General features: G+C 47.0%; 1 protein-coding gene across 1 annotated transcript; it reads left to right on the top strand.

Moving 5' to 3' along the window:
- The first annotated feature begins 1146 nt into the window (after positions 1 to 1146).
- On the top strand, positions 1147 to 13788 carry LOC149397775 (epoxide hydrolase 2-like). Its single transcript, XM_089616070.1, has 3 exons — positions 1147 to 1832; positions 2436 to 2674; positions 13412 to 13788. Exons 1-3 carry the CDS (start codon positions 1368 to 1370, stop codon positions 13656 to 13658), a joined length of 951 nt encoding a protein of 316 aa, XP_089472196.1. The 5' UTR covers positions 1147 to 1367; the 3' UTR covers positions 13659 to 13788.
- Positions 13789 to 15316: the final 1528 nt, after the last annotated feature.

Here is a 15316-nt window from a genome sequence, read left to right as displayed (position 1 = left end):
TTGGGCATCCCCTTGGCCGAGGGCCGGCTCTGGGTCGGCCGTGGAGGCGAAGGCCGGCTCTGGGTCGGCCGTGGAGGCGAAGGCCGGCTCTGGGTCGGCCGTGGAGGCGAAGGTCGGCTCTGGGTCGGCCATGGCCGGGCGAAGGCAGGCTCTGGGTCGGCCATGGAGGCGAAGGCCGGCTCTGGGTCGGTCGTGGAGGCGAAGGCCGGCTCTGGGTCGGCCATGGCCGGGCGAAGGCCGGCTCTGGGTCGGCCATGGCCGGGCGAAGGCCGGCCCTGGGTCGTCCATGGAGGCGAAGGCCGGCCCTGGGTCGGCCGTGGAGGCGAAGGCCGGCCCTGGGTCGGCTGTGGAGGCGAAGACCGGCCCTGGGTCGGCCATGGAGGCGAAGACCGGCCCTGGGTCGGCCGTGGCCGGGCGCCAGCTCTGAGTCGGCCGTGGCGGGGCGCCGGCCCTGAGACGGCTGTGGCGGGGCGCCGGCTCTGAGTCGGCTGTGCGTCGGGGGAGTCCTAGGACGGTCGCTATCGCGGCCGTCGCCGCTCTACCGGGCAGAGATGGACAGTAACAAAACGTTCTCGCTCAACTTTCCTCTTATTATCCATTCAACTAGAGAGAGAAGATCGGCTTTGTGATCCCATGTGTCTCAGCCGCCGGCTTCGTTGATGAAGAATTACCCGGACTCTCAGAGCCAACCAACCATCTCTCTAGACAAACAAGGAAACCCTATAAAACCGAAAAAGAGGAAATCGAACAGGTTTGGCTTTCTCTTGTCACGATTGAAGACTCGAAGACTTTCTCTTCTCTAATTTTCTCTTCTCTAATTTTAAAAATAATTAGTGACGTGTCGAGTTAAGATTGGTTAAACAAAAAGAAATAGTCTATGGATACTAAGTAAGCTTTCTGCCTTATTATATTATATAGATATATATATATATATATATATATATATATATATATATATATATATATATATAAAAGTAAGTATTTGGGGTGTGTTTAGCAAAATCAAAAGTAAAAGTATTATTTTGAATATAAAAAAAAAAAAGAAAAAAAAAGGGATAATGATTTTCATCAAGACATCAACAGCCGCTTATGTGAAATAGATGGTGGGTCTCACCTGTACAGCCGCTGATCACTGATTTATATCGATGTCAAAAAAAAAAAAAAAAGTGAGTATTTATTTTGTAGTTTACTCTCGTTAGAAATAGAACCAGATCCATTTAAAAAAATATATATATATTAAAATAAAAAACCAGATCCATAATTATAATATATATATATATATATATATATATATATATATATATATATTTCTTGGGAGTGTGTGAAAGACTATCTAATCACCGATCACGGAGCAGAGCAAATAAATCATGGACAAGTTTGAGCACTCAACGGTGATAGCAAACGGCGTGAGAATCCACGTGGCGTCATGTGGTTCAGGTCCGGCGATTCTGTTCCTTCACGGCTTCCCGGAGGTGTGGTTATCGTGGCGCCACCAGATGGCATCCCTCTCGGCCCTCGGCTACCGCTGCATCGCACCGGACCTCCGCGGCTACGGCGACTCCGACGCGCCGCCGCAGAAAGAGGCCTATACTCCGATGCACATTGTCGGAGATCTCATCGGAGTTCTGGATTGGCTCGGGATCGACAAGGCCTTCGTGGTGGGCCACGATTGGGGGGCTATGATGGCCTGGTACTTCAGCCTCTTCAGGCCTGACAGAGTCAACGCCTTGGTCAGCCTCGGAATTGCCTATTTTTCCAGGAACGCTCAGATGAGTCTTATTGATGGGCTTAGGGCTTTCTTCGGCGATGATTTCTATATGATCAGATTCCAGGTAAGTCAACGAAGCTTATTACATATATATATATATATATATATATATATAAAGAAATATGTAATATAAAAAAAAAAACGTTTTCTAGTCAGAAATTCTGCATGCAATAATGCAATGCAACAATAAACTACATTCCAATCCCCAACATAAGTTTTTTTTTTTTTTTTTTTTTTTTTTTTTTGTTTTGTTTAAACGTAGTTTCATATTAATGTTCGTTATTTGTTTTATTAAAATAAATTTCTATGTATAGATTTTTATATTCCTGTTTTTTTTTATATATATATAATATTATTGTTTCTATGGGTAATATTTAATGATTATTAAACATCACTAGTGAATAATATATGACAATTAGATCAATAACTCAATAACTCACATTTTTTTTTTAAAAATGTTAAAGTTTCATTTTATTAACAAAATAATCACTAGTTTTGCTGTAAAATAATTAATTAGAGAGTAAATTAATTAATTTATTACGGATCTAGTAAGCTATTTTTTTTAATAAAATAAAACTTTGGTTAGGATTTTAAAATAAATCTGACGATTGACTAGTTGTAACAAATTTTTCATAATATATTTTGTGTATGAGGATTAATTTTGTAGGAACCAGGAAAGATGGAAGAAGAGATTGTTGAGGCGGGAACTGAAAGAGCACTTAAAAAATTCTACACATCATTTGGTTTAACACCTCTTCTCGTACCGAAAGATGTTACGTTGAAAGGTCTAGAAGTTCCGGAGACGATGCCCTCATGGCTCTCTAATGATTACCTCGACTATTGCGTCGCCAAATTCAACCAAACTGGCTTCACTGGAGGATTAAATTACTATCGAGCCATGAACCTGTAAGCAAATTTCAACATAAATTATTTTGAGAAATAGAAGGCTGTGGGACATAACTAATCATAATAGTTTAAATCCGTAAGTATTGAGATAGAGAGTAGATAGAGAGTTTTATACAGCTTTAGCTTCGTTTAAATTAGTTTACTTGTACGACAAGCTTTCTTGCATCTTTTATGTTATTGTCGTTTTTGTTATAAAACGACTTAGGCTTTTATCAGCCGATTGCCTACATGATTGTTATCAGCTGATTAGACTATTGATTCCTTGTTTTTTCTTGTTATCGTATCAATTCAATCAAATCAATTTTGTTAGATTTTTTTTCCTTCTTCATGTTTGTTCTTCGCATCTCTCAAGAACTTAGGAATACGATATGATATCAGAGCGAATCTCTTCCGCAAATTGATCGCACTCTCATCCTTTTCTTTTTTGATCTGAGTCATCATCAACATCGGCCATGACGTCAAATCAAGAATCTTCAAGGATTGTCGCGAGGACAGAACCAATCGCCGTTCCGGTGGAAAATCCTTTTTATCTCCACCATGGCGACAATCCAGGTGCTATCCTCGTTCCTCAACTTCTCGCCGGCGATAACTACCCTGGCTAGAGCAGATCAATGCTGATAGCTCTAAGCGTCAAAAACAAGCTCGGCGTCATCGACGGAACGCATCAGAAACCACCGCTAGAAAATGCGACGTTCAACTCATGGAACAGGTGCAACAATATCGTGGTTTCATGGATCCTCAACTCTGTATCCAAAGAGATCGCTTCGGGAGTGCTTCGAGATCTTCAAGAATCTTCACGAATTGGTAAATATCGCACAAGATTCAAGATTCGTGACATCGCATTAAACTCGAATCAAGGCTATAAATACAAGGGTCCCTCCCTTGACCCAGGTAATCCGAATTTGAGTACTGAAACGCTGTCGAACTCGTACCTCGCTCGTTTCTCTCAAGTCTCGGCCTCTAAACACCTAAACCCTCTACATTCTACCTCAACCCTACGAATGTTGAGCGTCGGAGAGGTAAACAAAGGCAACCCCTTTGTTTCCCCTTTGTAGTTCACGTACTCACTATTGCTTTTCAGGTATCGAGACGAGGTGAACTTCATCTACAGCTAAGGGACGACTTGGGATACCAAGTCCGACACGCTCGAGCCGGAGTGAGACCACTTGGTCTGGCCTTGGGTCTAACCACTTTGGGCTCCTAAATAGTTGTCCGAAAACGAGCGACAACATTTTGGCGCTAGAAGGAGGGGATCTCCCGAGCAACGCTCTCCCTTCCATTCCTCTCACTTACAACATCTACGACTCTCGAAAGATGAGTCACATTCCCACTACCTCCGTTGGTACTCGAGCGAAAGATGAGGTACGGTCTCCGAAACCTCGCGCACCGTCTTGAAGGTCAACCTCGTGATAACGAGAGCCAGCCCCAAGACCCGGTGAATGACCCTGAGGCCGCGCTCCGAGAGGACACGTCTCGGCGGCTCGCGGAGCTCCTAGACCGTCCCGGCGTCGACGGCTCGCTCATTGCCAATCTACTCGGCTACGACGTCGAGGATAGGTCCGCCCGAGACGACTCCGACCCCGACTATGTGGGGGAGTCAAGAACCGACGAGGCAACGCCAATCCTCGCCCCGTCACGGTCCGAGAGGACGAACGGCGACTTGGCCGGACCGTCGCACCCGGCGCGGCAACAGGCGCGGTCACACTCCCGAGGACTCGCCCCCTCGGTTTCAAGAGGCGGCCGGACACGGCCCCTCGCCGGGGAGAGAGCGACCTTGGGAGACGATGGGGCAGATAGCCGGAGCGCCCGCCGAACAGTCCGGTAAAGAGCGGCTTTGACCCGCCAAGCGCCGAGCGTGGACCTAGAGAATGCCTAACGGCGCAGAGAAACTCCCGAGGGGAGGATCTCCGCCAAAGGCTCAAATCTCGGAGGGACACACTCCCCGCCATGACTCTCGGCCGACCTCAGGCCAACACCGGGGACCAAGCGTCCAACGAGCGCAAACAGGCGACTCCCGCGGTCCCGGCGGTCAGCCCAACTAACGGGCTTGACATGGTCACGATGATTCAAAGCCTCCAAAACCAAATCATCGAAATGAGGGAATCGGGGAGGCAAAGGCCGTACGGAGGGATCGAGGAATCATACTATCCCTTCGCCGCTCAAGTCCTCGCGCAGCCTTGCGTGGGGAACTTCAAACTGTCGTCCATTCCTCCCTATGACGGACGGATGGACCCGAATTTCCACATCCATCACTATGAGACGTGGATGACGATGCAGTGACAGTCAGACGCCACCCTGTGTCAATCCTTCAGCCTGACCCTCACATGGTCGGGATTTGAGTGGTTTCGAAGTCTTAGGCCGGGAAGCGTCTAATCCTTCCGGGGCTTGCGAGAGGCCTTCCTTGTCCACTTCGCCACTCTCGTGGCGCAAAAGAAGTCGAAGACCTACCTCCTGTCAATCCGACATGGGAGAGACGAGACCTTGAGACAATACCTCGCTTGCTTCACCGAGGAGTCTCACAAGGTCGAAGGATTCGACGATAAGGACGCCATCACGGCGATTACCGAGGGAGCTCGCACGAGCGACTTCCTCAAATCTATTGTTGGAAAGGTCCCGCGGGACATGGCGGAGCTAATGTCGAGAGCCCTCACCTACATGGGAATCGAGGACTACTTCGACGACCGAGACGGCCAAAAGTCGGGGGGGCAAAGCGGTCGCCGCCGTGACGATCAAGACGAAGATCGTCCCGACCCTTGAAAGAGGAGGAACAAGGGAGGCCAGACCCCTAACGGTCACTCCCTCCCTGGGCCTAGACCCCCGCACGTCGATAGCTTCTGAAAGTTTTCGGCATTTAACCATCTGAACACTTCGCGAGAGCGGATCCTAGCTTTGCATCGTGACGAGCTAGGAGGCCCCGCTCCACTCACAAAGGATCCCGCGAAGCGGGACCGAAGCAAGTTCTGCGAATACCACCAAGACCATGGGCACCTGACGTCCGAGTGTTACCAGCTCAAGCGCCAGATCGAAGCCCTCATTCAAGATGGCAAGTTGAAAGAGTACGTCCTTAGAACAATCGGGACGGCCGCGGCACACGGAGGACGCCCGCGGCAAGAAAGAAAAGGTCCGACGACGGTAACCGTTACGGACCGAGCAGCGATCGAAGAACCGGAGAGCTCACAGCTGCACGCCGTGGGCTCGATCATGGACGGCCCGGAGTTCGGAGACTCGAGCATGCAAAGGAAGAAGTACGCGCGAGAAGTCTCCCAAGGGAAGATAGCGCACTACATCAACCACACGTACGAGGCTCCTCCTCCGGCCCCATTCGAGTCTATGTTCTTCACCGGCCAAGAGGCGGCGCGAGTTGTCCACCCACACAACGACGCGATAGTCGTCTCGGCCCCGGTCGGCAACAATCTCGTCCGAAGAATCTTGATCGATAACGGCAGCTCTGCCGACATCATCTTCAAATCAGCGTTGGACAGGATGAAGCTGACCGGGCTGAGACCAACCCCAATCTCGACCCCACTCTTCGGCTTCTCCGCGGAGAGGGTCATGACGGAGGGCACTATCGACCTCCCCGTCACCTTCGGGACACCGGGGGGGATCGAGGTCACTCGCATCGTATCATTCCTAGTCGTGGACCAACCCTCGGCGTACAACATCATCATCGGCCGCCCGACTCTCAATCGGTTGAAGGCCATAACGTCCACCTACCACCTAATGATGAAATTCCCGATCGAGAAGGGGATTGCCATAATGTTGGGAGACCAGTCTATGGCAAGGATGTGCTACATCCAAGGGGTGGACGGACAAGGAAAGGGAAAGATTGTGAGCACCATCCTCCAGCTCGAAGACGAGGTCAAGATGCGGAAGATGGTACTACCAATAGAAGCCCGCTCCTGTTTTCTTTATGCCTGATTGTTGTCGTTTTATTTCCGATTTTAAGACAATTTCAAATTTCAAATAAGGTCAATGGCCTGGGAATGTAATTCTTGACTATTTTGACGTGGTAATCAGATTACATTTCGCATCAAAACCTTTATCCTGTTGCATTATAATTTCTAGTCTCCTCTACGAGTACGCAAGAAACTCGGGGGGCTAATGGAGAACAATACTCTCAATGAAACTGAAACTCACTCCCGAAACAAAAAACAAAAGTAATAGCAGAGTCTCAAGGAGCCGATGGTCAGACCGGAGGTCCCGAAGAGAAACAATCTATACACGTCTCCTCGAGTTGAGGTGGCTCCTCGAGTCGAGTCCCGGGTCCACGAGTCGACTAACTACTCCTCGTGGCGACTCTGCACACGCCTCCTCGAGTAGAACTCATTCATCGAGTCGAGCACAAGCCCGCGAGTCGACTTGAAAGCCCTCGTGTCAAACATACACGACCTCCGGACTAACCAATAACCGATAGACTCACAAGCCTCGATGACAAATCTGCGTGCTCTCATACAAGCAACACAAAAACCATCCCTAACGACGTGCTCAAGTCGCCCCTAATGGCAAACCAAAGTTCGCTCCACGACGCTCTCGTGAGAGAAAGAATGGGCCAATTGAGTCCCCAAACGTGACGCGCACGCCATGGCGTCGCGTTCACAAGGGCACAAAACTCGACCCAAGAGACTCAACCCGAAAACGCGACTAGTGCACTAAGGTGCCACATTCGCCGGGGGATCAAGTCTACACCTAACCCCGCCTATCACATGACACGCACACCCAAGAGTGCCACGCTCATGAGGTGGTATGGTCACGCTCGCCGCCCAACTCGTGCGCCAATGGGCAACGAGCCATAAATGGGTTTCAAAGGCATGCGCCCGCCGGACGAAACTGGTCTAGCCAGCGTCCACGGAAAACCTGGTCACACAAATGTGACACCACGCTCGCCGCCCAACTCGTGCGCCAATGGGCAACGAGTCAGAAATGGGTTTCAAAGGCCTGCGTCCGCCGGACGAAACTGGTCTAGCCAGCGTCCACGGAAAACCTGGTCACACAAATGTGGCGCCACGCTCGCCGCCCAACTCGTGCGCCGATGGGCAACGAGTCACAAATGGGTTTCAAAGGCATGCGCTCGCCGGACGAAACTAGTCTAGCCAGCGTCCACGGAAAACCTGGTCACACAAATGTGGCACCACGCTCGCCGCCCAACTCGTGCGCCAATGGGCATCGAGTCACAAATGGGTTTCAAAGGCCTGCGCCCGCCGGACGAAACTGGTCTAGCCAGCGTCCTCGGAAAACCTGGTCGCACGAATGTGGCACCAAGGCCCCACGAGGCCCAAGCCGTGCAAATCAATCACGCCTTCATTGGTAGGTTGAGAAAATAAGCCGCGCACTCCCAAGCCGTGCAAATCGGTTACGCCTTTGTTGGTAAGTCGAGAAAATAAACCACGCATTGCCAAACCGCGCAAATAGATTACGCCCTCGTTGGCAAATCGAGAAAATAAGACGCTCACCGACAAAACCATGCGAGTTGACTACGATAGTATGTCGAGAACATAAGACACGCAAAACGAAAGACATCGAAAGCCGTCCCTCGTGACGCACGAGAGCCGTCCCTCGTGACGCGCCAAAGCCGTCCCTCGTGACGCGCCAAAGCCGTCCCTCGTGACGCACAAAAGCCGTCCCTCACGACGCACAAAGGTCGTCCCTCGCAATGCATTAAAAGCCCTTTTACGGCACACTCACAAACCCGAGAGCGTTCATCCCACGTCCGCACGTCAGCGTAAGTACTGAGTTTCCACTCGACCTACGCTCGACTGAAAACTCGGGGGGCTAATGTTATCGGCCCGTCTCGGACCGACGAGGACAAAGGAGTCACTTCGACCCGCACGACTGGCGCGAGTCCTCGGACGGCGAAACCTTGCCTCGGCCATTGGCCGGCCCAAACCAATGGCCGGCCCAAGGCTCAACCAGCCCATGGTCGGCCCAAGGCTCAGCCGGCCCAAGGCTCAGCCGGACAATGGCCGGCCCAAGGGTCAGGCTCAGCCGGCCATGGCCGACCCAAGGGTCAACCGGCCAATGGCCGGTCGAAGGTTCGGCACCTTCACTCGGCCAATGGCCGAGTGAACCTTCAGCCGGCCAGGCAGGTTCACTCGGCCAATGGCCGAGTGAAACTCTCAGCCGGCCAGGCTGTTCACTCGGCTAATGGCCGAGTGAAATCTTCAGCCGGCCAAGCTGTTCACTCGGCCAATGGCCGAGTGAAATCTTCAGCCGGCCAGGCTGTTCACTCGGCCAATGGGCGAGTGAAACTCTCAGCCGGCCAGGCTGTTCACTCGGCCAATGGCCGAGTGAAATCTTCAGCCGGCCAGGCTGTTCAATCGGCCAATGGCCGAGTGAAACCTTCAGCCGGCCAGGCTGTTCACTCGGCCATTGGCCGAGTCAGCTCCATAAGTTCAGCCGGCCATTGGCCGGCCCAAGCTTTCAGCCGGCCAATGGCCGACCCAAAATGTTCACTCGGCCAAGGGGTTCCCCAAACACCCCTTGGCCGCCTATAAATACAAGGGTCCCTCCCTTGACCCAGGTAATCCGAATTTGAGTACTGAAACGCTGTCGAACTCGTACCTCGCTCGTTTCTCTCAAGTCTCGGCCTCTAAACACCTAAACCCTCTACATTCTACCTCAACCCTACTAATGTTGAGCGTCAGAGAGGTAAACAGAGGCAACCCCTCTATTTCCCCTTTGTAGTTCACGTACTCTCTATTGGTTTTCAGGTATCGAGACGAGGTGAGCTTCATCTACAGCTAAGGGACGACTTGGGATACCAAGTCCGACACGCTCGAGCCGGAGTAAGACCACTTGGTCTGGCCTTAGGTCTAACCACTTTGGGCTCCTAAATAGCTGTCCGAAAATGAGCGACAACAAATCCGATTCCACCAATGAATAAGGTCTTCTCTCTGATCTCTCAAGAAGAAAACCACCGTGACATTGGATTGAATTCTCATCACGCGGATCAGTCCAACATGATGGCCATGGTTGGCGGGGGTGAGAAGATGAGGGACCTTTACGTGCTAACCAAGGAGCAACAAAATGTCACTACACACACCAATGCAGTCACACCTGAAGTCTGGCACAGTCGTCTAGGGCATCCATCATTCAAGAAAATCATCTCTCTCAAGGATGTTCTCCGATTCAAATCTCTTCCTTTTATATCAAATCCTTGTAATATTTGTCGTTTGGCAAAACATCATAGATTGCCTTTTCCTATTTCTGAACACAAAAGTGATAATATTCTCGATTTGATTCATGTTGATGTATGGGGACCTTTTCACACCACTTCTCATAATGGTCATAGGTTCTTTCTTACTATTGTTGATGATCTTAGTAGATTTACTTGGGTTTATCTATTGAAAGCTAAATCTGATGTTACCAGGATTATTCCAAATTTCATTACTATGGTTGAAACACAATTTAGGACTCATGTTAAATGTTTTAGGTCTGATAATGCTAGAGAGTTGTTGTTTGTTGACTTCTTTGCCACTAAAGGCATTATACACCAGTTCTCTTGTGTTGAAACTCCATTGAATATTGGTTTGAATGCATTCTCATTGTTGCTTACTTGATCAATAGAACACATGTTGATAACTTGAACAACAAGGCACCATATTCTGTCTTATTTGATCAGCAGGTTGATTACAGTCATTTCAAGGTTTTTGGGTGTTTGGCTTTTGCCTCCACCCTTAAAGGACACAGGTAAAAGTTTGAGCCTAGAGCTCGAAAGTGTGCCTTTATTGGTTACCCCAATGGGGTTAAAGGTTACAAACTCCTAGATCTTCATGATCATGAAGTTTTTGTTTCCAGAGATGTTTATTTTTCATGAGGCTGTTTTTCCTTTTCACAACTGCAATACCAACCATACTAACTCTAACCTCGATTTCTTAAACACTGTTATCTCTCCCAATCTCAGTTCCTCTACTGACACTTCATCAGATGATGTCATGCCTATCAGAACTGACAATCCTTTGGAAGCTAACATAACTGACTCACTGGATTTAGAGGTACACACAGAGGAGTTAGACGATGCAGAAGTTCAATCACAAAAGTTTGACATTTTTGACATCACTACTGATGAGTTAGACAACAAAGACATGGACCTTAGACGATCTACTCGACAGTCCAAAATGCCATCCTACCTCCAGGACTATCATTTTGGTCTTGTTGACACAATGACTCAGTGCTCTTCTCCTTCTAAACTCACTTCCCCTCATCACCTCAGTCATGTTTTGTCATATGACAACTTAAGCCTTTCCTTTAGATCTTTTCTTTTATCTGTTTCTTCTCATTTTGAACCAGAATTTTACCATCAAGCTGTCAAGCACAAGGATTGGAGAGCTGCCATGGATGAGGAACTGGATTCCATGCTTGCAAAAAACACTTGGTCATTGCTACCATTACCTAAGGACAAGAAGGCTATTGGATGCAGATGGTTATAGAAGAACAAGTTTCACTCAGATGGCAGTCTAGCTCGGAGGAAGGCACATTTGGTGGCCAAGGGATACTCTCAATGCGAGGGTCTAGACTATACCGAGACCTTCTCTCCAGTTTCTAAGCTAGTCATAGTCAAGACTCTCTTGGCTGTTGTTGCCTCACAAAACTGGCACTTGGCACAAATAGACGTGAACAATGCGTTCTTAAATGAAGATTTGGAGGAAGAAGTGTACATGGCCTTGCCACCTGGCCTCATCACTCAGAGGGAGTCCAGCAAGCTGGTCTGTCATCTACACAAGTCCATCTACGGCCTCAAGCAGGCTTCAAGACAATGGAACCTGAAGTTCACAGAAATATTGGTCACTTTTGGTTTCACTCAATCCAAAGCTGACTACTCACTCTTCACGCGTGGAACTAGTGCAGATTTTGTGGCCATTGTCCTCTATGTTGATGACATAGTTATTGCAGGGCCTAGTCACAAGGTCATTCATGAAGTCAAGGAACATCTCAAGGAAAATTTCAAGGTCAAAGACCTAGGGGTGCTCAGGTACTTCCTAGGATTGGAAATTGCCAGATCAAAGCAAGGAATCCTAGTCACTCAAAGGCAGTATGCCCTCAACCTACTCAATGATGAGGATTTCTTACATTGCAAGCTAGCCAAGACTCCCATGGATCCTAGAACTACTCTTAGCAGTTCAGATGGGGATTTATTAGAGGATTCCACCAATTACAGACGATTGGTGGGACGGCTGCTCTACTTGACCATCACACGGCCTGACATCACTTTTTCCATGCATCAGCTGAGCCAGTTAATTTCTGTGCCACGTGTGCCACATCAACAAGCTTTTCACCATCTCCTACGCTATTTGAAGAGTCAACTTGCTCTTGGTCTCTTCTACTCCGCGGTTTCATCATTGCAGCTACGTGCTTTCTCGGCCTGACATCACTTTTGCCATGCATCAGCTGAGCCAGTTCATTTCTGCGCCATGTGTGCCACATCAACAAGCTTGTCACCATCTCATACGCTATTTGAAGAGTCAACCTGCTCTTGGTCTCTTCTACTCCACGGCTTCATCATTGCAGCTACGTGCTTTCTCCGACGCAGATTGGGGAAATTGTCTTGACACTAGACGATCAATCACTGGCTATTGTGTCTTTGTTGATGATTCCTTGGTGTCGTGGAAGTCCAAGAAACAGGCCACAGTGGCTCGTTCTTCTGCAGAGTCCAAGTATCATGCAATGGGAGCAGCCACCAGTGAACTCCTATGGCTCCAACAGCTCTTGCGTGATCTCAGTTTCTCTCAGACGCAGACTACTCTCTTGTTCTGTGACAATTAAGTGGCAGTTCACATTGCGTCCAACCCAACGTTCCATGAAAGAACGAAGCATATCGAAATTGATTGTCATTTCATCAGGGATCAGCTAAAAAATGGTGTCTTAAAGCTTATGTCTGTGAGATCCGCTTTACAAGTTACTGATATTTTCACAAAGCCTCTCGCTTCTCCCAGTCTTCAATCTCTCTTGGGCAAGATCGCTCTCCGTAATGTCTATGCTCCATCTTGAGGGGGAGTATTGAGATAGAGAGTAGATAGAGAGTTTTATACAGCTTTATCTTTGTTTAAATTAGTTTACTTGTACGACAGCTTTCTTGCGTCTTTTCTGTTATTGTCATTTTTGTTATAAAACGACTTAGGCTTTTATCAGCTGATTGGCTACGTGGTTGTTATCAGCTGATTAGACTATTGATTCCTGGTTTTTTCTTGTTATCGTATCAATTCAATCAAATCAATTCTGTTAGATTTTTTTTCCTTCTTCCTGTTTGTTCTTCGCATCTCTCAAGAACTCAGAAATGCAATAATAAGGGTATGTTTGGAACCGATTTCATTCTCTCTCATTAAAAGTTTCCTTAACTTTTAGACATGGTCGAAAATTTTATTTTTCTCAGATTTTCTTTCTTAATTTAATTTTCATCCTAAACTCGGATTCCTAAAGTAACCTAAAAGAAAAGTAATGGGAAAATAATTGTGTAGTTGATTTTTGTGCATAAATTTAGTAGGAAAATATTAGCCAAATGTGTAATTATGTCAAATACTGCAAATATTGCCACATAATACTCCCGATTATTTTACTAGTTAATGCTTTTGGTCAAGTATTTTGAGGACACTATAGGCAATTTAAACTTAAAAGTGCATAATAAATGCATAAGTTTTGTATAGAAAAGTAGTTGAAATAAGAAAACAGACTTGTGCAATCGCAGCAAAAATTGGAGTCAACAAAATGTAATAGTCTATTGTCATTTACCCTTGTGACTTATAGGCCATGGGAACTGATGGCGCCATGGACCGGAGCCGTAATCAAAGTTCCGACAAAGTTTGTGACCGGGGATGAGGAAAGTGTCTACCATTTTCCCGGAGTCAAGGACTACATTGACGGTGGTGACTTCAAGAAAGATGTGCCGTTGCTAGAAGAAGTGGTTGTAATTAAGGGTGCCGCTCATTTCATCAACCAAGTGAAGCCGGACGAGATTAGTGCTCAAATTTATGACTTTATCAAAAAGTTCTAAGTTAATTTGTTCTTCTTTGGATATTTTATAAGCTTGTGACTTTGACAAGCATGTGTGTAATAATTATGGAACCAATTCGAATAAGTGTGGCTTGTACTCCTAGTTGTACCGTGATCATAAAAAGAGGTGTTTGTTTTCAAGAAGTTCGTTTTCGGAACTTTCTATAAAACAATTGCATTCTACTTTGTTTTCAATTTGATCTTCTGTGCTTGGGCATTATGTTCATCGTAGCAAAATTATATTTACATCGATATTTTCATATTAATACTTTCTCGTTCGAAGTAAGATTATTTATATTGACGTAATGTTTCTTTTTTTTTTTTAATTTTGAGATTTTGCGATTCATGTTCAATTTTTATAAGTGTTTTTGCATTTCATGCTCATCTTGTAAATTCGAACAGCGTAATTTGGCTAAAATCATCACAAGCTCGGGATTTCCTCCCAAGATACCCTTTTTGCTGAAAAATCACTATTGATTTACGAGATTCCGACGTTGTTTTTCGGTACTGATTTGAATGAAAAAATAGATAGATTTAATTAATTAGCAGACCCTACTTCTTAGGAAATTAATTATTTTTTCCTAATTTTTATTTGAAATTAAGAACTGATATCAGTACAATCCAAAACAACAGCCCCCTCAAGTCCTAACGGGAAAGACCCCATCCAGGCATCGGAAGTGCCTTGTGCGATGTCAGATTTAGCGAGTCAAGTCAATATCATCAAAACAACCAACAAGAAAAACAATATTAGCAATTATAGTTCTGATGTATGAGTGGGTCGAAGTGCTACCTTTGAGAGCATTGACAACTCCCAAGCAATCCGACTAAACTCAAATTATTCTTCAGCCTCGATCCGTGGCATTCTAGACTCCGTGCAGAACTGGCTTTAGCAAAGTAGGGGCGAGAATCTTCGATGCATACCTGTGGCCTGGGATCATATCACCTTCCTCGTGTGATCTCTTGCCACATCAATTGTACCTATCTGATCACCTTTCAAGTCCAGAGCAACGTCGACATTCACAACAATATATCTCGGGGGTGGCGGTGGCCAGCGCCGATCTTGATATTGGTTTAGTAGCATGTGGGCGTTGGCTAACGTGATCTCAACCATGTACTTCCCACCCACTCGGCTAATTTCCGGAAAGCACTCCATTCCGATTATTCCACACATGCCAAATCAAGGTGGCAATGAATTCAGCCTCCCCTGCACATATCAGAATTCATAGGGATCATCTCATTACAAGGTGACGATTTACTGCCAGCTTCCACGCTCTCCGGGCACGAGGGCAGCTCCAAATAGCGGGGAAGGGACTCTCCGAATGGTTAGATTTAAGAGACAGGTCGTAAGGAGGTTCATAACTCTTATAGCAAGGGTCATGCAGGCTGGAATCCATTCCTTACCATACTCTACAAGCGAACATTTTCACTCTTTTGCGGCACATGTAACTTTCACAATTTTGTCCATTGCCCACTAGATACATTCGCACTTGGCGACGAAGGTTGATCTACAAAATCCATGATCACCTGGTACCCGCTGGGTACCGAGTATTCGCCATCAGTCCAGAGGTTCCATGTAAGTATGTCTGACATGTCCCTCACTGAACAAGGGATACATATATAATATGGCTTTTGCATCCTCTTTTATGAACATCACATCAA

Source organism: Urtica dioica, chromosome 5 (genome assembly GCF_054948205.1).
Source record: "Urtica dioica subsp. dioica isolate 48M chromosome 5, U.dioica_male_clone48M_v1_H2, whole genome shotgun sequence".
Lineage (NCBI taxonomy): Eukaryota > Viridiplantae > Streptophyta > Magnoliopsida > Rosales > Urticaceae > Urtica > Urtica dioica.
Note: the sequence above shows the minus strand (reverse complement) of the source record. Positions and strands in the feature narration are given on the sequence as shown.

Bases quoted from the DNA above. Each gene is read 5' to 3' on its own strand.
- LOC149397775 (XM_089616070.1), top strand. From the start codon at position 1,368: ATGGACAAGTTTGAGCACTCAACGGTGATAGCAAACGGCGTGAGAATC. The intron at 1,833-2,435 runs GTAAGTCAACGA...TTAATTTTGTAG, and splicing joins TCTATATGATCAGATTCCAG to GAACCAGGAAAGATGGAAGA. The intron at 2,675-13,411 runs GTAAGCAAATTT...TGTGACTTATAG, and splicing joins TACTATCGAGCCATGAACCT to GCCATGGGAACTGATGGCGC.